This window comes from Pongo abelii, chromosome 9 (assembly GCF_028885655.2).
Source record: "Pongo abelii isolate AG06213 chromosome 9, NHGRI_mPonAbe1-v2.0_pri, whole genome shotgun sequence".
In the NCBI taxonomy this organism is placed as follows: Eukaryota; Metazoa; Chordata; class Mammalia; order Primates; family Hominidae; genus Pongo; species Pongo abelii.
This window is the reverse complement of record NC_071994.2, coordinates 126,971,503-126,996,971: the sequence shown is the minus strand read 5'-3', so window position 1 is coordinate 126,996,971 and position 25,469 is coordinate 126,971,503. Positions and strand designations below refer to the sequence as shown.

Below are 25,469 nucleotides of genomic sequence, written 5' to 3'. Positions count from 1 at the left end.
TAGAACTGACTGAGGCTAGAAATTGGACCACTTGATTGTAGGGGCTGCGTATCTTCTGCTGCAGGGCAGTTTCAGTCATGGGAATGAGAAGGAGAAAGGTGTCTGAACAGGATAATCTATCTAGTCAAAGAAGCATGTGATATGTTTTGGCTCTGTGTTCCCATTCAAACCTCATCTCGAATTATAATCCCCACATGTAGAGGGAGGGACCTCATGGGAGGCTATTTGATCACGGGGGCAGTTTCCCCCATGCTGTTCTTATGATAGTAAGGAAGTTCTCATGAGATCTGATGGTTTAAAAGTGGCACTTTCCCTTATGCACTCTCTCCCTCCTGCCGACTTGTGAAGAAGGTGCCTGCTTCCCTTTCACCTTCTGCCACAATTGTAAGTTTCCTGAGGCCTCCCAAGTCATGTGGAACTGTGAGTAAATTAAACCTCTTTTCTTTATAAATTGCCCAGTCTCAGGTATTTCTTTATAAGAGTGTGAGAATGGACTAATACAGCACGCAAAAGCCAGGAATACATTTGGGCCTGACATTTCCTTTGATGTCATAGTACTACTTTGTGCTTTCTTTTGTACTTCCTCCTATTCTATAAATGCTATTTGCTTAAATCCAAACTCTGCTTTCTGGGTTTAAGTATGTCATTTACTAGTTGTATGGCCTTGGTCAAGTTAATTTACTATTCTATATCTCAGTTTTCTCATCTATAAAATTATAACAATAGTAACAGCTTCACAGTGCAGTCATAAAAATTACAAAGACTTAATATTTGTTAAAGCACTTAGAATAGCATCTGGCATACAGTAAGCACTATGCAAATATTTGTGTTGATTGCTTTCTTTATTATTATTATTATTACTTTGAGAAAATCATACTTCCTTCTGATTTGGGTCAACCACAAATTTTATACCTGAATTTATAATCTCAGCCAAAACATTGCACTGCAGAAAATCAACACATTGGAATAATGCTCCAAATCTGTAAATGTAGTGATAATCTGACCAGACTTTTCAAAGGATACTGGGAAATTTCCCAACTCAGTTCTGATTCTATATATCATTTCTCTTTTCTGTACCTAATAAGTTTTTTCAGAATTCAGAATATTCACCAGTTAGTATGAAGCACCTGAGTTCTAAAATAAAAGATGGCATTTCACATTTACAGTGTCAGGAAGAGCCTATTTTTACTTACTGATGGCTGCCCACTCTGAGAAAATCTAACATGAATTATTTTTCTGGTAGCCTACGGTTTAGTCTTTCTGGTTTGTATGTGGATCCAGACATGTGGTGGCTAAAGCATATATATTTGGGGAGATCATCTTTAGAGAAAATAAAAATAAATTCCAGTACATATTAGGTACAAAAATAAATATGTATTTTAAATGAGGGGGGAAATTACAACAAAATGCAATTTAAAAAGCAAAAATAAGCTATAAACATTGCTGAATAAAGATCACCCTCACTAATGCAGGTGAGCATCATCATCTAATTTGTTGAGAGCCTACATAGAACAAAAAGGCAGAAGAAGAGTTAGTTTGTTGCTGCTTCAGCTGGCATACCCATCCACCTTCTTCTGCCCTTGGACATTGATGCTCCTGCTTCTTGGCCCTCTGGACTCAGACTGGCACTTACACCATCAGCTTCCTTGTTTCTCAAGCCTTCAGGATGGAAATGAATTACAAAGCCAGCTTTTCTTGTTCTCCAGCTTGTAGACAGCAGATACTGGGACTTCTAGATCTCCATAATCATCATGTAAGCCACTTCATTCATATATATATATATAATATATATAATATATTATATATCTTATATATATAACATATATTATATATTATATTATACATAATATATAATATATGTTATATATATAAGATATAATATATAAGATATAATATATAATATGTTATATATAAGATATAATATATTATATATTATATAATATATTATATATTATATCTTATATATAATTATATATTATATATAATTATAATATATAAAATATATATATGTGAACAGAACCTATATATGAACAGAACATATATATATATATATTTGGTTCTGTTTCTCTGAGAACTCTAATACATCTTCCATTACCCACTGTTGAGGAAATACAATTTAAAATAAAATCTCCCAGCCCAGAAAACCTTTCCACAATGGTAGTAGAGAAATAAAGCAATTTTATTATTGAATAAGCAATAAACCAAAATGTGATGTGCCTCACAAGCAATCTGCTAAAAGAGTGCAGAGACAGGAAAAAAATTTTTATATAGTCAAGCAGTCACAACTCATTACTTACAGGTTTTCCAGATAAAGAATAAGAGGACTTGACAGCACCATCTGTCACACATAGTTCATCCTAGACTCACCTGGTAATTGGGGTGATGATCCGCGTTACCTAATTGGCTTTATACAAAGGAAAAATAGACTTATCTTATCTTTATGACAGGAGGTAGTTCTACAACCTGAAGCAAGGTACCTCTGAAGTTAGGCTTCTACCTTCCCATAGAAACTGGGAAATAAAGAAACTATCTCCCTTGATGTTTACATTTCCAAGAGACGACTCCTAGGTCCTTGAGAAAGACATTTCTGGGTCATAAAGCTGGCAAAAAAATAAAACAAACTTATCTCACTTCTAAAAAGATTTACACACATTTCAAAGAAAGAAAATAGTTATAATTATGAATTTCCTAAAGTTAATGTTTTAAGAAGAGAGAGAAGGGAGAAGTCTCTATCTTAATTTTTAACAATTAAGCATTTTACTTTTTATTTTTATTTGTCCGTAGACCACATACTCCAGCATTTACAAGGACATGTTGATATTGCTAAATAATCACCAGTCCTGCTTCTGATCATGACGTCCAGATGAGTCAGCCTGATGAGCTATAAAGGTAGTCCTAAAATAATTCCTAGGGCTGTTTGATTCCCTAACGACGAAGTTCTTCCAATGGTTACCATGGTCTTCTTCCAGTCCTAGAACACACCAGCACTTCACAGGAGAATAGGAGGAAGATCCCTGGATCAGGAGAGTGGACAAGCACAGCCTCACACTGGACCTGGAACATCTCTGTCTCCTCTAAAGTTAAGCCCAGGCTGCTAAACTACACCTACTGTATTAGTCCATTCTTGCATTACTACAAAGAACTATCTGGGACTGGGTAATTTATAAAGAAAAGAGGTTTAGTTGGCTCATGGTTCTGCAGGCAGTACAGGGGAGGCCTCAGGAAACTTACAATCATGGCGTAAGGAGAAGAGGAAGGAGGCACATCTTACATGACTAGAGCAGGAGGAAGAGAGAGATGGGGGAGGTGCTACACACACACACTATTTTTTTTTTTTTTTGAGACAGACTCTCGCTCTGTTGTTCAGGCTGGAGTGCAGTGGCATGATCTCGGCTCACTGCAACCTCCACCTCCCGAGTTCAAGTGATTCTCCTCCCTCAGCCTCCTGAGTAGCTGGGACTACAGGCGTGCACCACCACGCCTGGCTAATTTTTGTGTTCTTAGTAGAGATGAGGTTTCACCATATTGGCCAGGTTGCTCTCAAACTCCTGAGCTCAAGTGATCTGCCTGTCTCAGCTTCCCAAAGTGCTGGGATTACAGGCGTGAGCTGCCATGCCTGGCTGGTGCTACACACTTTTAAACAACCATATCTCATGAGAACTCACTCACTATCACAAGAACAGCACCAGGGAAGTCCACTCCCCTGATTCAATCACCTCCCACCAGGCCCCTCCTTCAACACTGGGAATTACAATTCAACATGAGAGTTGAGTGGGGATGCAAATCCAAACCATATCACCTACCTTACCAGATTTCTCACATATGATTTTTCTCTCAGCTTCCAGAGTGCTTCCCTATAAGTCACTTCATTCAGGGACTACCTCAATTTCCAAATATATTTATAAATGCTCTAATTATGAATGGGCTTTAAGTTTTTTTTCTGTTGAAACTCCTGGAACTGAACTACATCAAGATATATGATCTAGCAATTGTATTTAAATATTCAAGTATTACAAAATAGGTGAAAGTTAGCTCAATATTATGACAAAAGGATTATCTAATCAAAACATATAAATGAGTTCAGTAGGGTGGTACAATTTTATTCTACATATTAAACAGGATTCTCATTTAAACAAGATACCTAATTGAGTATATTTTGGTCATTATTGGGGCTGGCTAGCCTTATACAAAAGAAAGAACAAGTTAACAAAAACTGAGATCCCCACCTCCAGGAATAAAAAATAAGGAGAAGGAAGAAGAAGACAAAGGTAATAGAGTGAAATGTTATAAAAGAAAGAGAAAAGAGAACTCCAAAGAGTGGGTAGTCAGCAGTATGGACTATTGTAGGTTGATAGAAATGAACACAAAAATCCCTTTGATTTTGAAAAACAAGAAGAAAATTTAAGTATGCTCTTAGGCATGTAGATTCAGTAAAATTATGAAATAGGAACCAAATCTCAGAGACCTGAAGATGGTCAAAGAAATAATACAAGAAATACGTAAATTACATATTACTTAAGAAATTTTGCTTTAAAATAAATCCAAGACAGCTTGGATCAAAGTTTTGTTTCATTTGGTTCTTAAGATAGAGAACCATACCTTCTTCAATAGGAGGAGAAAAGGCCAATTTGGTCAGAAGAACAAAGGTGCAGTTTACAAAAAAAGCAAAAAACAAAAAAAAAAACAGAATATTTGATTGAGAGTGTTCCAAGAGATGACAACAAAATAATATCAATAACACTAGCAATAGAACTCACACTAATAACTACACACATAACTAGAATATGTAATTAATCTTTAACTTCTGGTATAGGAAACTTCTCTATAGCTTCTTCACTTCTCATGTTGCCTTCCTTGGTTTTAAACTCTCTCTAGTCTCTCCAATTCTGAATAAATCATCTTTTGGGGCCTCCACTTTCAAATTTTTATTCTAATATTTTGGAAGAATTCACTAACCAGGTATAACAAAGTAATTCTAATGGACTAACCCTCACACTATAAACACTTTTAAAAACTAGACAAAACATATGAAACAGCTGTTTTCATACATTGAAACAACAAGAAGCCAAGGACAGTGATCCCTGAGAGAAGAAAAACAAATTAGTTGAGCTCAAAGATAACCCAACCTCTCTACCTGGAAGTGTCTATTAGTCACTAGTTTGGAAAGAGGGCAAACCCAAGCAGGGCACAGCATTCTCACTATGTGGAAGAGACAGGTTTGACAATTCAAAGAAGCTGAAGCATCTGAAATCTGCAGGGCAGACTACCAAAAATGGGGAATCTTTGAGAAAGAGCTTCAGAAAACTTCATAGGGATGTCTTCTAGTTTATCTCTAAAAGTAATAAACTATACATGCATACATGCGTTGAAACTTCACAAGCCCAGGCAAAGAATAAATATGAAGAAAAACTACTGGAGAGGTGAAAGCTGAACAACTACAGAGCTTGATGAGGGTTAGACATTTGAAATCCAGCCAATCATAGTGGAAGGACTTCACTGAACACTCAGTCAGTACCTTAGAAGTTTCATACCTTAGCAGTGAGGAGAAATTAACCCTAAAATAAAGTCTTACTCTAATATGCCTTAACAAAGCTTAAAAACAAGACTTCAAATTATCAAATAAATCTATAAATAAATTGGCAGGCTAACAGTACAAACTATAACACTCTTTAAAAGAAGAAAACAAACATTCAATAATATTTATTTTACATTTTTTTTTTTAAAGATAAGGTCTCACTGTGTCACCCAGGCTGGAGTGCAGTGGTGCAATCATAGCTCAATGCAGGTTAGAAATCCTACTATACAGAAGTAATCCTCCCATCTCAGCCTTCCAAGTAGCTGGGATGACAGGCATGTGCTGCCATTCCTGGTTAATTTTTTCTATTTTTTGGAGACACGTTGTCTCACTGTGCTACACAGGATGGCCTCAAACAATTCTCTCATCTTGACCTCCTAAAGTGCTGGAATTACAGGTGTGAGCCACCACACCTGACCTTTGACAACATATATAATACCCAGCATCCAATTAAAAATTACCAGAACAAAAATAAAAAGGAAATATGACTCAAAATGAAGAGAAAAATTAGTCAGTACACTCAGAAATAACAGATATGATAGAATTCTTAGATAAGGAATTTAAACAGCTATGATAAATATTGCCTAAGATTTTTTAAAAATGTGAACATAAGGAAGAAAATGGAATATGTGAAAAAGAAGCAAATAAAACATATAGAGCTGAAGTGAATTCATTGGATGAGTTTAATAGCTGATTAAACACTTTACAATAAAAGAATGTGAAGACTGGTATAAAAACTATCCAAACTGCAGGTTAAGGAGTGAGGAAAAGCTAAAAACAGAATGAAGAGAACTTCAGCAGCCTTTGAGACAAAATCACGAAACCTAATATATGCATAGTAGGAGGACCAGAAAAGAGGGTGAGGCAGAATATTTAAATTAAAAATTTTGAAAGAAATAATGACAAAATATTTCCAAATAGGATGAAAAGTATAAATTTACATGTTCACAAATCTCAATAAACATCAAGCAATATAAACAAGGAAAACTATACCTACACATGTCATAATTACTAAAAATCAATGATAAAAAATTAAAGTAATTAAGAGTTAACACAACCACACACAACACTATATATATATACACACACACACATATATACACACACACATACATATGTACATACAGACGTATATAATACTGCTGATGCCTCATTAGAAACCACACAAACCAGAAGGCAATGGAACAATATCTTTAAACTGCTGGGGAGTAGATGAGAAAAGGGAGAATAAACTATCAACTTAGAATTCTATATCCTCTAAAAACATTCTTCAAAAATAAATATTACATAAATAGATTTTCAAACTAAAAAAAATCAGAAAAATTTTTGTCATCACAACTTCACTGCTAGTAATGTTAAAGGAATTTCTTGAGGCCAAAAAGTAATCAAAATTCAGATCTACATACACACACACAGAAGGCCACTGGACATGGTAAGTATGACTGTAAATATAAAACTTCCTTTTTAACCACTTTATTGATGTATGATTGACATACAAAATCTATGTATATTAATGTATACACCTTAATATATCCAGTCTTGATTCAAAACTTCACAGAGGCCCCTTCCCCTCCTCCTGCCCAGATTCATGTTTAAACAGCTAGCTTGCCTTCTTGCAGTTGAAAACCACAAGGTGGGCATGAAGGGAAGAAAAGCCCCCCTTTATCACTGATTTTCAGTAATTTAATTATGATATGTGTAGGTATAGTTTTCTTTGGTTTATATTGTTTGGTGTTTATTGAGATTTGTGAACATGCAAATGAGTTTGGAGATAAAGATTCACCAACGAAATCATCACCTCAGTCCACACCATAGGCCTATCCATCATCTCAGAAAGTTTCTTCCAACCTTCTCTATTTATTATTATCATTTTGTTTGTTTATTATAAGAACACTTAAGATTACCCTCTTAGCAAATTATTAACTATACAATACAGCGTTCTTTTTTTTTTTTTTTTTTGAGGGGAAAGCATGAACACAGTCCCCTACTACCACAAATTATGCAGTGAAGTTTGCCACATTTGGGGAAATCACAGGGGTCAGCACATCCAGAGTGAATGGATCAGCCTCGCCCTGGGAAAACCACCTTCATGATCATGGTATCACCTCTGCCAGGTAAGTATTAATACAAGATTCTTAACTATAGGTATTATACTATAGAGTCAATTTCTAGGACTGTTTATTCATCTTGTGTAACTGAAATTTTGTACATTTTCACTAATACTTCCGTGTTCTCCTCTCCCTTCCGGTCCCTGGAAACACTATTCCACTTTTGGCTTTTATGTGTTTGACTATTTTAGATTAATTATATAAGTGGTATCATGTAGTATTTGTACTTTATATGGTCTATTTCACTTAGCATTATGTCCTTCAGGTTCACCTATGCTGTCACAAATGGCAGGATTTCCTTCTTCATTAAGGCTGAATAATATTCTATTGTATGTATTTTCCTTATCCATTCATCCATTGATGGACATTTAGGTTGCTTCCATGTCTTGGCTATTGTGAATAATGCTGAAATAAACATAGGATGCAGATATATTTTTGAGATACTGATTTCAACTCATTTGGAGATATAGCCAGAAGTGGAATTGCTAGATCATGAGGTCATTGTATTTTTAATTTGTTAAGGAACCTCCATATTGTTTACTACAGTGGATGCAGCAATTTACATTACTACCAATGGTACATAAGGGTTTACTCTTATCCACATTCTTGCCAACATTTGTTATTTTTTCATAGTAGTCATCCTAAAAGATATGAAGTGATAGCTCATCATAATTTTGGTTTGCATTTTCCTGATGGTTTGTGATATTAAGCACCTTTTCAGATATCTGTTGTTCCTTCATATGTCTTCTTTGAAGAAATGTTTACTCAAGTCCTTTGCCCATTTTTTAATTAGATTATTGTGGGGTTGTTTTTTGTTTTTTTGCTACTGAGTTGGAGGACTTCCTTATATATTTTGGATAGTAATCCTTGACAAAGTTTGGATGTTTGTCCTGTCCAAATCTCATGTTTAAATGTGATCTCCAATGTTGGAAGTAGGGACTGGTGGGAGGTGCTTGGGTCATGGGGAGGATCCCTTATGAATGGCTTGGTGCTATCCTCATGGTAATGGGTGAATTCTCATTCTATCAGTTCACATGAGAGCTGGTTATTTAAAAGAGTATGGTACCCTTTCCTCTCTCTTGCTCCCCCTCTTACCATGTGACACATCTGATCCCCCTTTGCCTTCTGTCATGAGTCAAAGCTTCCAGAGACCCACCCCAGAAGCAGATGCTGGTACCATGTTTCCTGCACAGTCTTCAGAACTGTGGGCCAAATAAACCTCTTTTCTTTATGAATTACTCAGTCTCAGGTATTCCTTTAGAACAATGTAAAACAGACTAATACATAAAATTGGTACCAGGAGTGGGGTTTTCTATGAAGATACCTGAAAGTGGGGAAGGTGCTTTGGAATGGATAACTGGCAGAAGTTGAAAGAGATTGGATGTTTCTGAAGAAAACTGGAAGATGAGGGAAAAATTAGGATTTTTTAGAGACTTGTTAAGAGGTTGTGACCAAAATGCTGATAGAAACATGGAGAGTGAAGGCCAGGCTGATGAGGTCTCAGACTGAAATAAGGAATTTATTGGGAATGGGAATAAAAGTCACCCTTGTTATGCTCTAGCAAAAAACTTCACAGCATTTTGTCCATGTCCTAGGGATTTGTGAAGGTTGAACATAAGAATGATGACCCAAGGTATCTGGTGGAGAAATTTTTAAGCAGCAACGTATTCAAACTGTGGTGTGGCTGCTTCTAACAGCCTACAATCAGATGTGGAAGCAAAGGAATGACTTAAAGTTGGAACTTACAATTAAAAGGGAAGCAGAGGAAAAAATTTCGAAAATCTGCAGCCTGGTCATGTGGTAGAAAAAGAAAAAGCATTTTCAAGACAGAAATACACACAGGCTATAGAGCAGCCACTTGCTAGAGAGATTTTATAACTCAAATAGAGCAAAGCGCTAACAACCAAGACCATGAGAAAAGGCTTTCAAGGAATTTCAGAAATCTTCAAAGTATTCCCTCCTGTCACAGGCGAGATCACACAGCGCAATCTCAGCTCACTGCAAGCTCCGCCTCCCGGGTTCACGCCATTCTCCTGCGTCAGCCTCCCGAGTAGCTGGAACTACAGGCGCCTGCCACCAAGCCCGGCTAATTTTTTATATTTTTAGTAGAGATGGGGTTTCACTGTGTTAGCCAGGATGGTCTCGATCTCCTGACCTTGTGATCCACTCACCTCGGCCTCCCAAAGTGCTGGGATTACAGGCATGAGCCATCACGCCGGGCCAAGAACTTTTTTTTAGAGAGACAGTCTCGCTCTGTTGCACAGGCTGAAGTGCAGTGGTACAACCATGGCTCACTGCAGCCTCAAACTTCTGGGCTCAAGCAATCCTCCTGCCTCAGCCTCCCGAGTAGCTAGGATGACAGGTGTGCACTACCATGCCCAGCTACTTTTTAATTTTTTGTAGAGACAGTGTCTCACTATGTTGCCCAGGATGGTCTTGAACTCCTGGCCTCAAGCAATCCTCCACGTATGCCTCCCAAAATGCTAGGATTACAGGTGCATGTCCTGCTTTAGAATAAAGCAATTGTATGACTCAATAATAAAAAACAAAAATTATCTATTTTTAAATGGGTAAAATATTTAAACTAACTTCACAAAAATGATACAGAAACTGTTAATAAGCATATGAAAATGTGTTCAACATCACTGGTCATCAGGGAAATGCAAATTAAATTAAAAATGAGAAAATCCAACCCCTACTATCATATATAATTTTTTTAAACTGACAACAGCAAATGTTGGTGAAAATGTGGAACAACTAGAACTCTCATATAGTTGATGGGCCTGTGAAATGGTGCAACCTCATTGGAAAACAGGTTGGCTGTTTCTCAAAAAGTGGAACATACACAGACCTTATGACTCAGGAATTTCACTTTTAGTCATGTACCTAAAGTAAATAAAAATAGACACCCACAAAAATATTCCTACATGAGTGTTCACCACGACTTTATGTATAATAGTAAAAACTAAAACAACCCAAACACTCATTGACTAATACATGAATAAATAAGATGTGTATATTCATACAATGGAAACTCAGCACTATTTTTTTTTTTTTTTTTTGAGACAGAGTCTCACTCTGTTTCCTAGGCTGAAGAGCACTGAAATGATCATGGATCACTGTGGCTTCAACCTCTCGGGCTTAAGCATTCCTCCTACCTCAGCCTCCCAAGTAGCTGAGACTACAGGCACATGCCACCATGCCCAGCTAATTTTTTATTTTTTGTAAAGACTTGGTTTCACCATGTTTCCCAGGCTGGTCTTGAACTTCTGGGCTCAAGAAATCCAACCCCCTAGGCCTCACAAAGAACTAGGATTACAGGCATGAGCCGTGGCACCCTGAAACTCAGCACTTTAAAGGAATTAGCTTTTTATACTTAACAATGTGGATGAATCTCAAAAACATTTTGCTAAGTGAAAGCACCCTGACACAAAAGAATACACATACCATATGATTCCATTTACATAAAAATCATGCAATAGGTGACACTAATCTACAGACATAGAAATCAGGCAGTGGTTGTTGGGGTGGGAGAGAGAGTCCTGAGATAGAACTGCAAATGAGCACAAAAGAATTTTTTCAAAGTGCTAAGAAAATTCTGTATCTTAATTGAAGTGGTGATTACATGTGTGCATACATCTGTCAAAACTCTTCAAACTGTATATTTAAAAATGAGTGTATTTTATTTCTACTTAAATTATCCTCATTAGCATTGATTTTCAAGTTACAATTCCAACTCTTATGTTCCCGTTTTGCAGAGAGCCTTCCCCAATAATTAGTTATACATGCAATATCCACGAACTCTCTATATGACCCTCAATACTTTAGGCCCCTGTCTTTTCATTTATCCCCATAAGATAGTTCACAAGAAAATTGAATGCAATTTCTATTCTGTTCACTCTCACATTTCTGAATACATGGCCATTCTTATATTATTGACCAAATTGACTACCTTTGATTCAATTAAGTTCATTAAAGGACCCCATTTATTTATTAAGATGTCAATAATTTTCCTTCTTGGAGAACTGAGAAATCCAAGATCTAAAAACTTATAAAATTAAAAGATTCTCAGACTTTAGTTAATTACCTCAGGAGTGCAGGAATGATTGGTACCAATTAGAATTTAGAAAACTACAAATTCCTCAGCTTGACTTGTGAATAAACTTTTAGTGAGAACTTCCCCGTCTCCTGGGACTCTCTGGAGCAAATCCATGGAGACTGATGTCTCACAGGAACCTGTGAAAATGTCCCACTAACAAACTGTTATTTTCAGAGAAGATACCCTGACCTAGCAGGAACAGATGAATTAATTACTCTCAATACAATTCTCCTAAATGCTGAAGAAAACTTGCTGTGTCATGAAAGCTTTATGAATAGAATTCAGTAATGCATAAGGACACTTGCATTAAAGTATAGAAAAAGAGATTCATTTTCTGTGCAGAACAAAAAAGAAAAATTTTCTGTTCCAATTATACTGCCTTTATAACCCAGCTCTCCTTTTCTGTCAGTCTACTGTGGACAAGGACACACCTTGGGGCTGGAAGTGTTTTGCAGGAAATCAGTAGTGCTGTAAGTATTGCTTTGTCACCGAGAAAGAGTACTATTTTGGAAAAACCTTTGCTTTTCTCTAGAATGAATTGCTACAGCTAGACTTGACCCCTTGAAGTCTTAAAGTAAATCCTAATAAATCAATTTTGTTATCATGTAGAAAAGTCATCACAATGACCTGGACTTGGATCTTCCTCAATGAAAAGCAGTCTTTATTCACCACATCTTACCTAGAACCATCAGTCCTTGAAATGAATTTCAAACTGGTTCTTAATTCAAGTTTCAGCTTAGCACAAGTCCCCTGAGTGATGAATCTTGGTTTATTTCTCTTTGTGAAGCTTATTCTATACGTACTTAATGTTTCTGTTTTAGAGTTCTACACCACTGGGCATATTCAAATTTATTCCATAATCAAAGTCTTGAAAATTGAAATTGGTCTTCATCAACAATTTAAAAACAAACAAATAAATAAACAAACAAGACTTGGAACATTTTGCTCTTATCCAGAGAAGAAAATATGTTAATACTTTTATTCTTTTTGTCTTCTTCTAAAACTATAAAAAGTTTTAGAAAATGTGGGATTCTTTATTGCACAACAAAACTCAGAAAAAAATGACTCAATACAATTTCAAGCTATTGAGCATTAAATGAGTTAAGAAAATTATCTGTACTCAGGCAGCCTGAAGAAGCTGGGAAAAGAACCAGAACACAGTAAAAACAAAACAAAACACCAGCATATCCCTGATTATGGAAAGATGGAGCAGAAAGGTTTTCATGTGGCAAAACTCACATCAGAAAAAGTTGGAAGCAGCAGCAAACTTGGAGACAAATTATTTAGCAAAGAGTCCCTGTTATGATACGACTTGAGCATTTGAAATACAGGAAACGGTGACATGTATAAACATGTGCATGTGTCAGTTTCCATAAACTTCTAGGTAACTGGGGACAGAGTGTCAACAAGCTATCCATTTATATAATCATTTAGAAAACATGTTTTGAGAGCTTATTTTGTGTCAAGCCCTATGCTTCGGCCCTGCAGACACTATTGCTGCCTGCAAGGGGCATAGAGTCTATAGCAGAAGCCAAGCAAACAATAAACACAATTCTCCGAAGTGTTCAGGTATAGATATGCACAGGGCATTAGGAAAGTGTGTAGGAGCAGCACCTTAACTGGACTAGAGATGGTAAGTTAAGGAAGGCTTCCCATGGAGGTGGCTCCTAAACTTAAATCTAGAATTCAGACAAGACTTAGCCAAATAATGGAGAAAGTCCGGAAGGGTATTTCTGGTGAAGAGAACAGCATGTGCAATGACTGGGAGGCAAGAAAGAAGATGGCATAATTGGGGAACTAGAGCAGGAGTCAGCCAGCTGTTTCTGTAAAGGGCCAGATAGCAAACAGTTTAGACTTTGAGGCTCATATGGTCTCTGTCACAATTACCAAACTTCACCATTATAGCACAAAAGCAGCCACAGGCAATAGGTAAACAGATGAGTGTGGCTATGTTTTAGTGAAACTTTACAAAAACAGGGCAATAGTTTGTTAACCTCTAAACCTGAGTAATTCAGTAAGTGTGGAGCATAGAAGATGGAAGGCAGAAGGAAAAATGGCAAATGGCAGAAAATCATGCTGGAAAGGTAGGTAAGACCAGATCATCGGTGGTCTTAAATGTCATGCTGAGGAGTCTGGGATGTTAACTTCAAGATTCTGAGGAGTGGCATAGTCAGAATTAGAATGGTCCCCCTTGCTACAGTTTGAAACATGGGTAGGAAAGAGCACAGCAAGTCAGGAGACAGGGAGTCCTGTTAGGAGGCTGTGTTCGAATCCTGATGGGAGATGACAGCATGATTTACCGGAGCCGAGGAGAGACGGAAAGAAGGACACACACTAGAGAGTGAGTAAGAAGTAAAGTTAACAGGATCTGGTGACTTGGACCCTGGTGGATATGGAGGAATCCATTTGACCTTATACATTTGACCCTATACATTGTGACTTTTTTAAAGGAAAAAAAAAAGTCTAGAGTGTAGGATTGAATTGTAATAGGCATATAGACTACAGTGTTTATTCCAGTATCTCAGCTCTATAACTTTAGGATCCTTGGGTTGCTTTTCTGTGTTTCTCTGAATATTACTTTTACCTGCTAACTCGAGACATCCCCACCTCCCTCTACATCTCACAAAACTTCTTATGTGCTCAAAACCCAGTCCGTGCAGCTGTCAGGACACCTACTGCCTGATTCCTCATTTCTGCCACTTCTACTTGCTCAGCATTCCTTCTGCTGTGGACCAGCCCCCTCGCCAGGCACTGCCACTTCTGCTGTTATCATTTCTGCTGCCACTGCTGCTGCTACTCCTGGGCCCTCATGCTACCAAACCAAGCCATGTTCCTGACAAAAGCAGAGAGAGTATGTCTGTCCCCTGTATGTGTCCCATGTGGTCACCTGGATACCACAGCAGTGCTGTCTGTGACCAGAATCTCAAAAGAGGTCATTCATATACCACCTGCAGCCCCTTCCTCCATAAAGCTTAGATCCACATGTACATATGTTACAGAGAATGGCTGACACCATACTTCACACACACACACACACACACACACACACACACACTTGCAAACTCCCTGACTCAAGATTCTTTCCTCCAAAAGCTTCATGAATCTCTCATGTAAACTGTTCTAACTGTTAATTTACCATAAGTGCCAGGACAAGCCTGATCCCCAGCTCCAGCTCAAGTGAAATTCTCTGCTCTGGTTCTATTTCACAAAAACTGAATCCTTGTCTGGAATGCATTCCCCCTCTCTCCTTACTTCACTTTCTTTTCCTATTGAACTCTAGGACTCAGGCCTCTCCTTCTTTAGAAAAACTTCCTTAACCCCTGCTAAAGATGGTGAAGAGTCCCTTCTAAGTGTTTCTAAAACAATCTGTGCACAACTCTACACTTTCCCTCACTGAGTCATGTTGTAATTATTATACTATATATAGTATCTATCTATCTATCTATCTATCTATCTATCTATCTATCTGATAAGCTGTTTAATTGCCTAGCAGGACTTGAAGCATAGTAAGCTCTCAACAAATGCTTGTGGAATTCATAGGTCTAATTCTCCAAGTGGTAGAATGTGTAGCCCTTGGAAATGTTATATTGAGCTATAGAGATTGCCACTCTTCTCTGCATGGGGAATGAAGATAATTCTATATCTATCCTATATAAAGAGACCAGGTTCGTGGCCAGTTATATTGGCCATTAGTGCAAATTCAAATACTTCTCTGTCTCTCATCGTTTTATGGAAAGGCACTAGAGCTTGTGACATTGTAGACAAAGAATCTTTTCCTGGTCTAGAAAAGAGGTGGGAGAAAGTGTTTTTCTTCCCTAAGCAAGCCCTCAGAGAATTACAGTTATCTCACATGAGGGAAGAATGAAACAACCTATCAATGACTGTTAAGTTGCCTCTTTCATGCTAAGTTTCTTATGTACTTTGAAAATTGTGAAATTCATTTCACAGTAATTTGTCTTACCCATTTCAAAGGAAACCCATATGGAAGAATAGCCTCGATAAGAAAGGAAGTAGTTTTACTATTTTCTACTGAATTTTGGTAGAACAGAAAGGATGTTCTCAGCCCATGAATTTGCATATACAAATAGAAATACTTTACTTGGTATAAAAAGACATTTAGTCACAAAAAAAGTTTTGACAAAAATGTACTTTTCAGAGTTTCCATTTTGTTATCCTTAGCATTTGCTAACCTTTCACTTTTGTAGATTAGTTTCTGCAGATCTTTATCCCATATACATTTATTAGGTGCTTCCATATAACAGGCTTTGACTCAGCTTATTCTGAAATTTTGAATTTGACTTGAATATTTCTCTACTTCCTAAACAGTTTTATTCATTTCGTTTTAAATGCTATTTTCGATACCTTTAACAAAGGAGTCTGAACTAGAATGTGGAAGTGGATTCTTTAGAAAAACACCTGTTCTGTTATCTAACTTGTATCTCACCACTAATATAATAGCAATGATTTGGGGTTATTTTAAACACAAACTCACACCCACACACAATAATGGCTTCCTTAAACGTATCTGTAATATAATCAGTAACTCTTTTTCAGACAGTAGGGATTAATTTCTTATGAACTCACAGCCATGTTTATGTACATATGTTGTTATACACACTATGTATTTAAAATAGTCATATGAATAATTGACAGTAAGCAACCACATTTAACATGATTATTCTCATAGTTGTATAAGGGTGAAAAAATACTTTGCATTCATCAAGTGTATTTAATACATTGAAAGTCCATTAGAAGCTGGTTTTGCTGACAAAAGAACCAGCCAAATCATCAGTAAAGAAGGGGTGGCCAGCACACATTTGTATGTGGGTGAGGGAGGACCTGAAATAGAGTCAGGTCCTGAGGGACCTTACATAGTCAGAATCCTCCTTATTTTTTGTCCCAACTATAATCAACTGTGCTCTAAGAGTCTAAGGAGCTACTTTCTTGCTTGTCTTTCCAGGGTATCAAGGGACATGAGAAATGGCACGGTAATCACAGAATTCATCCTCCTAGGCTTTCCTGTTATCCAAGGCCTACAAACACCTCTCTCTATTGCAATCTTTCTCACCTACATATTAACCCTTGCAGGCAATGGGCTTATTATTGCCATTGTGTGGGCTGAGCCCAGGCTACAAATTCCAATGTACTTCTTCCTTTGTAACTTGTCTTTCCTAGAGATCTGGTACACCACCACAGTCATCCCCAAACTGCTAGAAACCTTTGTAGTGGCAAGAACAGTAATCTGCATTTCCTGCTGCCTGCTGCAGGCCTTCTTCCACTTCTTCCTGGGCACCACCGAGTTCTTGATCCTCACTATCATGTCTTTTGACCGCTACCTGGCCATCTGCAAGCCCCTTCGCTGCCCCACCATCATGACCAGCAAACTCTGCCTGCAGCTGGCCCTGAGCTCCTGGGTGGTGGGCTTCACCATTGTCTTTTGTCAGATGCTGCTGCTCATCCAGTTGCCATTCTGTGGCAATAATGTTATCAATCATTTCTGCTGTGATGTTGGGCCCATTTTGAAAGCAGCCTGCGTAGACACCAGCATTTTGGAACTCCTGGGTGTCATAGCAACCATCCTTGTGATCCTAGGGTCACTTCTCTTTAATATGATTTCTTATATCTACATTCTGTCCACAATCCGACGAATTCCTTCAGGCACTGGCCGCCAAAAGACTTTCTCTACCTGTGCTTCGCACCTGACAGTTGTCTCCCTGCTCTACGGGGCTGTTCTGTTCATGTACCTAAGACCCACAGCACACTCCTCCTTTAAGATTAATAAGGTGGTGTCTGTGCTAAATACTATCCTCACCCCCCTTCTGAATCCCTTTATTTATACTGTTAGAAACAAGGAGGTGAAGGGAGCCTTAAGAAAGGCAATGACTTGCCCAAAGACTGGTCATGCAAAGTAAAACATGCAACACATCAAAATGAGCTTAACGCAGATAAAAACAATGAAAGTTGAGAGAGGATTTTGGAGAAGTTTGGTAAAACAGGCTCCCCCCGAATCCCAGAAGTTCTGATTCAATGCTATAGTAAGATAAAGATGCAAAAGCAAACCATGATGGTTAAGGTCTCCTATGAGAACTTGTTACATGTAAATGAACTAGGAGTTTTTCTTGAGAAGAAACAATGTAATTCTTCAACAAGGAAGTCCCAGGATATCCTCAGATGCATGACGTAGAACTCTGGACTTGTCAACTGCAAACTGAAAGTAGAAACCACTAAGGTCAGAGACAAATGTCAACAACTTTAAAAATGTATAAGGAATCCTGTCTCCCTCTTTGTTTATGACCACCATCTTTTTTTATGACAACCCTCTTTGCCTCATCTTCTTGTCAAAAACATAAAACATTCCACATCTCATTTTCTTAGTTGCTATCATCTTTATCATAAGAGAAGCACGCTACAGACTTCTAATAATTCTAATGATCCTTCCAAAATGTTTGAAATGAATCAGCTTTTTGTTTCATAATATCTCAATAAGGGGACTTCCATCTTGAAATAATACAAATTTTTAGATAAACTTAGAGGTGTTCATCCTCAGATAATACCAAAACTTGAGAACATCTTGTAAAAAGTTTCCATTTACAGTTCATGGATTACAGCAGTTTCTGGGCTCCAATATAAGTAGACCATGTACCTAGGAAGCTAAGAAAAGTCTCAGAGCCAACATATTTAGAAACACTTTCCTACTGGAAAATGCAGCCCCAAGGTTACATGAAGTTCAGGGCTCACATGTAGGATTGTCACTGAAACCCCCAGGGTTCAGTCAGGTCCTGGTGCTTGCTGCACAGAACATCAATCACTGAGTCACTGAGCATTGCCAGGGAAGAAGGCTTTAATTGAATGCTGCAGCCAAGAAAAATGGGAGGCAAAGTCTCAAATCCATCTCCCCAACAGACAAACAGAGAGCCAAATCATGAGTGAACTCCCATTCACAATTGCTTCAAAGAGAATAAAATACCTAGGAATCCAACTTACAAGGGATGTGAAAGACCTCTTCAAGGAGAACTACAAACCACTGCTCAAGGAAATAAAAGAGGATACAAACAAATGGAAGAACATTCCATGCTCATGGGTAGGAAGAATCAATATCATGAAAATGGCCATCCTTCCCAAGGTAATTTACAGATTCAATGCCATCCCCATCAAGCTACCAATGACTTTCTTCACAGAATTGGAAAAAACTACTTTAAAGTTCATATGGAACCAAAAAAGAGCCCGCATCGCCAAGTCAATCCTAAGCCAAAAGAACAAAGCTGGAGGCATCACACTACCTGACTTCAAACTATACTACAAGGCTACAGTAACCAAAACAGCATGGTACTGGTACCAAAACAGAGATATAGATCAATGGAACAGAACAGAGCCGTCAGAAATAATGCCACATATCTACAACTATCTGATCTTTGACAAACCTGACAAAAACAAGAAATGGGGAAAGGATTCCCTATTTAATAAATGGTGCTGGGAAAACTGGCTAGCCATATGTAGAAAGCTGAAACTGGATCCCTTCCTTACACTGTATACAAAAATCAATTCAAGATGGATTAAAGACTTAAATGTTAGACCTAAAACCATAAAAACCCTAGAAGAAAACCTAGGCATTACCATTCAGGACATAGGCATGGGCAAGGACTTCATGTCTAAAACACCAAAAGCAATGGCAACAAAAGCCAAAATTGACAAATGGGATCTAATTAAACTCAAGAGCTTCTGCACAGCAAAAGAAACTACCATCAGAGTGAACAGGCAACCTACAAAATGGGAGAAAATTTTCACAATCTACTCATCTGACAAAGGGCTAATATCCAGAATCTACAATGAACTCCAACAAATTTACAAGAAAAAAACAAACAACCACATCAAAAAGTGGGCGAAGGACATGAACAGACACTTCTCAAAAGAAGACATTTATGCAGCCAAAAGACACATGAAAAAATGCTCACCATCACTGGCCATCAGAGAAATGCAAATCAAAACCACAGTGAGATACCATCTCACACCAGTTAGAATGGCAATCATAAAAAAGTCAGGAAACAACAGGTGCAGGAGAGGATGTGGAGAAATAGGAACACTTTTACACTGTTGGTGGGACTGTAAACTAGTTCAACCCTTGTGGAAGTCAGTGTGGCGATTCCTCAGGGATCTAGAACTAGAAATTCCATTCGACCCAGCCATCCCATTACTGGGTATATACCCAAAGGACTATAAATCATGCTGCTAAAAAGACACATGCACACGTATGTTTATTGCGGCATTATTCACAATAGCAAAGACTTGGAACCAACCCAAATGTCCAACAATGATAGACTGGATTAAGAAAATGTGGCACATATACACCATGGAATACTATGCAGCCATAAAAAATGATGAGTTCATGTCCTTTGTAGGGACATGGATGAAATTGGAAATCATCATTCTCAGTAAACTATCGCAAGAACAAAAAACCAAACACCGCATATTCTCACTCATAGGTGGGAATTGAACAATGAGAACACATGGACACAGGAAGGGGAACATCACACTTCGGGGACTGTTGTGGGGTGGGGGGAGGGGGGAGGGATAGCATTGGGAGATATACCTAATGCTAGATGACGACTTGGTGGGTGCAGCGCACCAGCATGGCACATGTATACATATGTAACTTACCTGCACATTGTGCACATGTACCATAAAACCTAAAGTATAATAATAATAATAATAAAAGAAAAAAAAAAAAAAGAAAAACTAGCATTAAAAGACCATTAAAACTATGACTTAAAAAAAAAAAAAAAAAAAAAAGACTGCTGTAAACCAAATTCTAAGGGCCCCTCAACCATCTGAATGGACTCCTCCTCTTGGCCAGGGCACTCCAAAGTTAACCAGAAAGACTGGTTCAGGTCATGACAGGAAGAAGGGGTCAGACACACCTCATTATGCCCTCCTCCCTTTTGGAATTCAAGAAAAGCCAACCAGCAACCAGCATTTAACATTAACACAAACCTTAAGTCTGATAAGAAACATTTATAAATGTACAATCTATTCTCTCTGAAGCTTACTACCTGGAAGCTTCATTTGCATGATAAAACTTTGGTCTCCACAACCCCTTATCATAACCCAGACATTCCTTTCTATTGATAATACCTCTCTCAACCAATTGCCAATCGGAACATTTCTAAATCTACCTATAACCTGGAAGCCCCCCACTCCCCACTTCAAGTTGTCCTGCCTTTCTGGACAGACCAATGTATATCTTAAATGTATCTGACTGATGTCTCACGTCTCTCTAAAGTGTATAAATCCAAGCTGTGCCCCAACCACCTTAGGCACATGTTCTCAGGATCTCCTGAGGGCTGTGCCACAGGCCATGGTCACTCATATTGGGCTCAGAATAAATCTCTTCCAATATTTTACACAGTTTGAGTCCTTTCATCAACACTGCACATTCCTTTTAATATTGAATTGAAAATTCAAAACAAAATGTAATGAGGCAAAAATATTATCTCAACTGCTGTACCTGATTTTCTCTTAGAGAGGGAACTGTCTTGGAGCTGTGCAGGAGAAATAGATCATTTGGAGATAAAGGAAGAGAGAGAACCTAAGGACATCAATATTATCATGAGCTCTGTCATCAAAGAATGGTTTAGAGTGCCCTGAATGAGGAAAAAAAGGTAATAGTTAATATTTCTCAAAAAAGAAAATGACAGAGAAGGGAAGAAAAAAGGAATCCCAAAATGGAGCAAAGCAGAGGAGTCTGTGGGAAGAAGTCAGTGGAAATTCCCCAGAGTCAGGGCACCTAAAAAGCAGTTTAAGAATGGGGATGCCTAATGCTCAGTTTGAAGTCACATTTCTACAATGTTCATCTGTCTCCCCCTAAACCTTCAGTAAAGTCTCCTATATTACCAAATGCATGTATGAACAGAACATGCATGCCACATGCATTCATATATGTGAGTGTTGTGTGTGAGTCAAGGAGGAATAACGTTTCATGTCTGGAATTACATAATTTGGATTAGAAACAGCCCACAGAGAATCTCACAGAGATGGCCACAGAATATGCAGAAGTTTTAGGAAGCACTTCACATTTGCAGGGGCTTGGGCAAGTACTCAAGGTAACCTAAATCTAGAGGTGTTGGAACATCTGGGTTATATTATTGTTTTAAAAAAGTTTTTAAAAATTTGCCTTCAAATCTCATAACTATTAGTTTTTCTGGACCTAGCCTATGACCCTAAGGTTTTCATGTCTAATGGCAGACAGAGGGTAGGATAAAAACATTTTGGCAGATCCAAGAAAAGGAGGAAGGGGGGAAGAACAGGTGTGAGAATACCACCAGGCTTCAATTCATGAAACTTAAAATAGACAACATTTATTCATGCATGTTTACGTCTTACTGATATATTGATATCAAGTACCAAGCTATGTTCCTGGTACTGATTCTACCGGGAAAAAACGTGTGGGTGTGTGTGTGCATGTGTGTGTGTATGTGGGTGGGTATTATAGTAGTCTGCAGGGGTATTAGTTCTAGGAGTTGGAAATCCTAGAGTTACAGAAGTCTATCCAATGGTGAAGCCTCCTGAACATCAAGAATGATATGAATTACAAGAAGACTTTCAGGGAACCATGCCTAAAATCTGACTTTCCTTCACCTACAGGGGAGGCAAAGACATGAAGGAGATTGTGGGCGGCCTCCAGTGTCCAGAGAACGTAGAGTACTCTTTTAAAGAAAAGGAGCCCTGGCCACAGAGACAAGACAGAACTTGAGACCTCACATCATACCTTACTGTTTCTCAGGTCTCTAAAGCCAAAATGTCATTCCTATTCTACTTTTCTCCAGAAGAGTAAGGAATTACACAAAGATCCATTCAAACAATATCACGAACAACCTACCCAGATCCCTGGATATTATTTTTCTAGTATCAATAACTTTAATGACAAAGTTGAGCACCTGGATAGACCTGAAACAAATCTTTAACAATGAACTTTAGAGTTAATTTGTTTTTGAAAATACACACACTTAAGCAGTGTTTTCATGATGCCACAGGATATTCATAAACCGGACTCAGAATTCAAACTGGGTGGGGGGAGTGCAGAGTTAGAAAAGACTAAGTAGGTTCCTCCACTATTGAACTTCTAAGAATCCATAACACTAAGTTAGGGAAAAAAATTTCCAAATCTCAAGCATATGTGTATGAAAGTACCTCCTATATGACCTTGAACCCAATATAGCTTTATTCATCCCATCTTGGAATTCATTAAGACTTGTGCCCATACAGAAACAGACACAGAGACCAATGGAACAGGTTAGAAAACCCAGAAATAAAGCCACACACCTGCAACCATCTGATCTTCAACAAAGTTGACAAAAACAAGCAATGGGGAAAGGACTCCCTATTCAATAAATGATGCTGGGACAATTGGCTAGCCATATGCAGAAGATTGAAACTGGATCCCTCCCTTTCACTATAAACAAAAATCAACTCAAGATGGAGGAAAGATTTAAATATAAAACCTAAAACTATAAAAAACCCTAGAAGAAAACATAGGAAACACCATTCTGGACATAGGACCTGGCAAAGATTTCATGATGAAGACTCTAAAGGCAACTGCAGCAAAAACAAAAATTGACAAGTGGGACCTAATTAAACTAAGGAGCTTCTGCACAGCAAAAGAAACTATCAACAGAGTACACAGACAACCTACAGAATGGGAGAAAATATTTGAAAATTATGCACCTGACAAAAGTCTAATATCCAGAATCTATAAGGAACTTAAACAATTCAACAAGCAAAAAACAAACAATTCCATTAAAAAATGGGCAAAGGACATGAAGAGACACTTCTCAAAAGAAGACATACATGTGGCCAACAAATACAAGGAAAAAAATGCCCAACATCACTAGTCATTAAAGAAATACAAATCAAAACTACAATGGGATGCCATCTCATACCAGTCAGAATGGCTATTATTAAAAAGTAAAAGAGAAATAACAGATGCTGGCAAGGTTGCAGAGAAAGGGGAATGCATATACACTGCTGGTGGGAATGTAAATTAGTTCAGCTACTGTGGAAAGCAATTTGGAGATTTGTTGAATGTAAAACAGAATTGCTATTTGACCCAGCAATCCCATTACTGGGTATAAACCCAAAAGAATATAAATCATTCTACCATAAAGACACATGCACACATATGTTCATTGCAGCACTATTCCACAATAGCAAAGACATGGAATCAACCTAAATACCCCTCAGTGGTGGACTGGATAAAGAAAATGTGGTACATATATACCATGGAATACTATGTAGCCACAAAAAAGAATGACATCATGTCTTCTGCAGCAAAATGGATGGAGCTGGAAGCCATTATTGTAAGCAAATTAACGCAGGAACAGAAAACAAGATACCACATGTTCTCACTTATAAGTGGGAGCTAAACATTGAGTACACATGGACACCATGGAGACAACGGACACTGGGGCCTACTTGAGGGTGGAGGGAGGGAGAAGAGTGAGGATCAAAAAACTACCTACTGGGTACTGTGCTCACTACCTGGGTGATGGGATCATTTGTGCATCAAACCTCAGTGACAAGCAATTTACCCCTATAACAAACCTGCACATGTACTCCCTCGACCCAAAATAAAAGTTGGAAGAAAAAAAAAAGACCTGTCCCATAATTATTGAAAACCAGAGCAATTGCCATTCCAAAACAATACTCTACTTTACAATCCTCTACTTAATCAATCAGTGATAGTCTTCAAGATCCTGCCTTATTGAAGCAAAACTTCCCGTTCTTATCCTAGATTTCATCTTTCCTCTTTTAACTCAGAAAGACTCACTCCCATCACATTGAATGATATAGTTCTCCCTTACAGGTCAAGTAATAAACTCAGCTTTGTTTTTCATTTCTAAGGATCTTCGCATGCATTATAAATTTCCAAAAGGAGGATAGAGTATATGGTCTTTTCCAAGCTTATCCAGCTACAGACCATTTTTCTCAACGTGTCTCAGACTAGATCTCCTGCTGTCTTCCTTAAGGTATATCTCTAAAGCCACCTCTGTTTTTATCAGGACCTTATAACTCCATGGTATTCACAAATGACCAACTAACTTGGGGACCAGAGTGTAAAAATCAAATATGAGAAAATATAAAGTATAATACAGACACATTTGAATGCAGATAATTATATACTTATCAAGGTATCTAATCTAGTGCCTGACCAAGTGGCTCACCACCAGGTCACTTAGAATTACGAATTCGTCTTGCAAGTCTAAATGACTCTAATTATAAAAATGTCATGTACAAATAGCTCTTCCAGAACCATTCACTTTCTATACTTGGTGTTCAGCCAGACTTGGATTGAACAACTAGGAGAGTGGAACTCCTATGCACACTTTCAGCTGAGCTCACTTCACTATTACTAATTACCCCTGCCATTTCTTCAACTTTTGGAAAATAACCTCTCTCTATCCTATTTTTCTAACAATAACCATTTTTCTAACAATTAGTTCTTTGCTCTGCATCAAATAGTTTTAAAGAAATAACCCAATGCCCTCCATATCTACTATTAATGCTTTAGTCCAAGTACCTGATCTACAGTAATAGCTTCCTAAGTTATCTCTCCTCATCCACTCATGGTCCCCTCCATTCTCCTCGGTGACCAGAAAGATCTTATAAAGGTGCATATCTAATCATGTTGCTTAAT

The 25,469-nt window shown here is 37.8% G+C and overlaps 1 protein-coding gene and 1 non-coding gene across 2 annotated transcripts; one reads left to right on the top strand and one right to left on the bottom strand.

The window, feature by feature from the left end:
* Positions 1-7,534: 7,534 nt before the first annotated feature.
* LOC112135678 (U1 spliceosomal RNA) lies at positions 7,535-7,697 on the bottom strand. Its single transcript, XR_002916927.1, has one exon. It is a non-coding gene; the product is annotated as a U1 spliceosomal RNA (small nuclear RNA).
* Positions 7,698-16,755: 9,058 nt separating this feature from the next.
* On the top strand, positions 16,756-17,694 carry LOC100438770 (olfactory receptor 6X1). Its single transcript, XM_002822616.4, has one exon. It carries the CDS (start codon positions 16,756-16,758, stop codon positions 17,692-17,694), a length of 939 nt encoding a protein of 312 aa, XP_002822662.3.
* Positions 17,695-25,469: the final 7,775 nt, after the last annotated feature.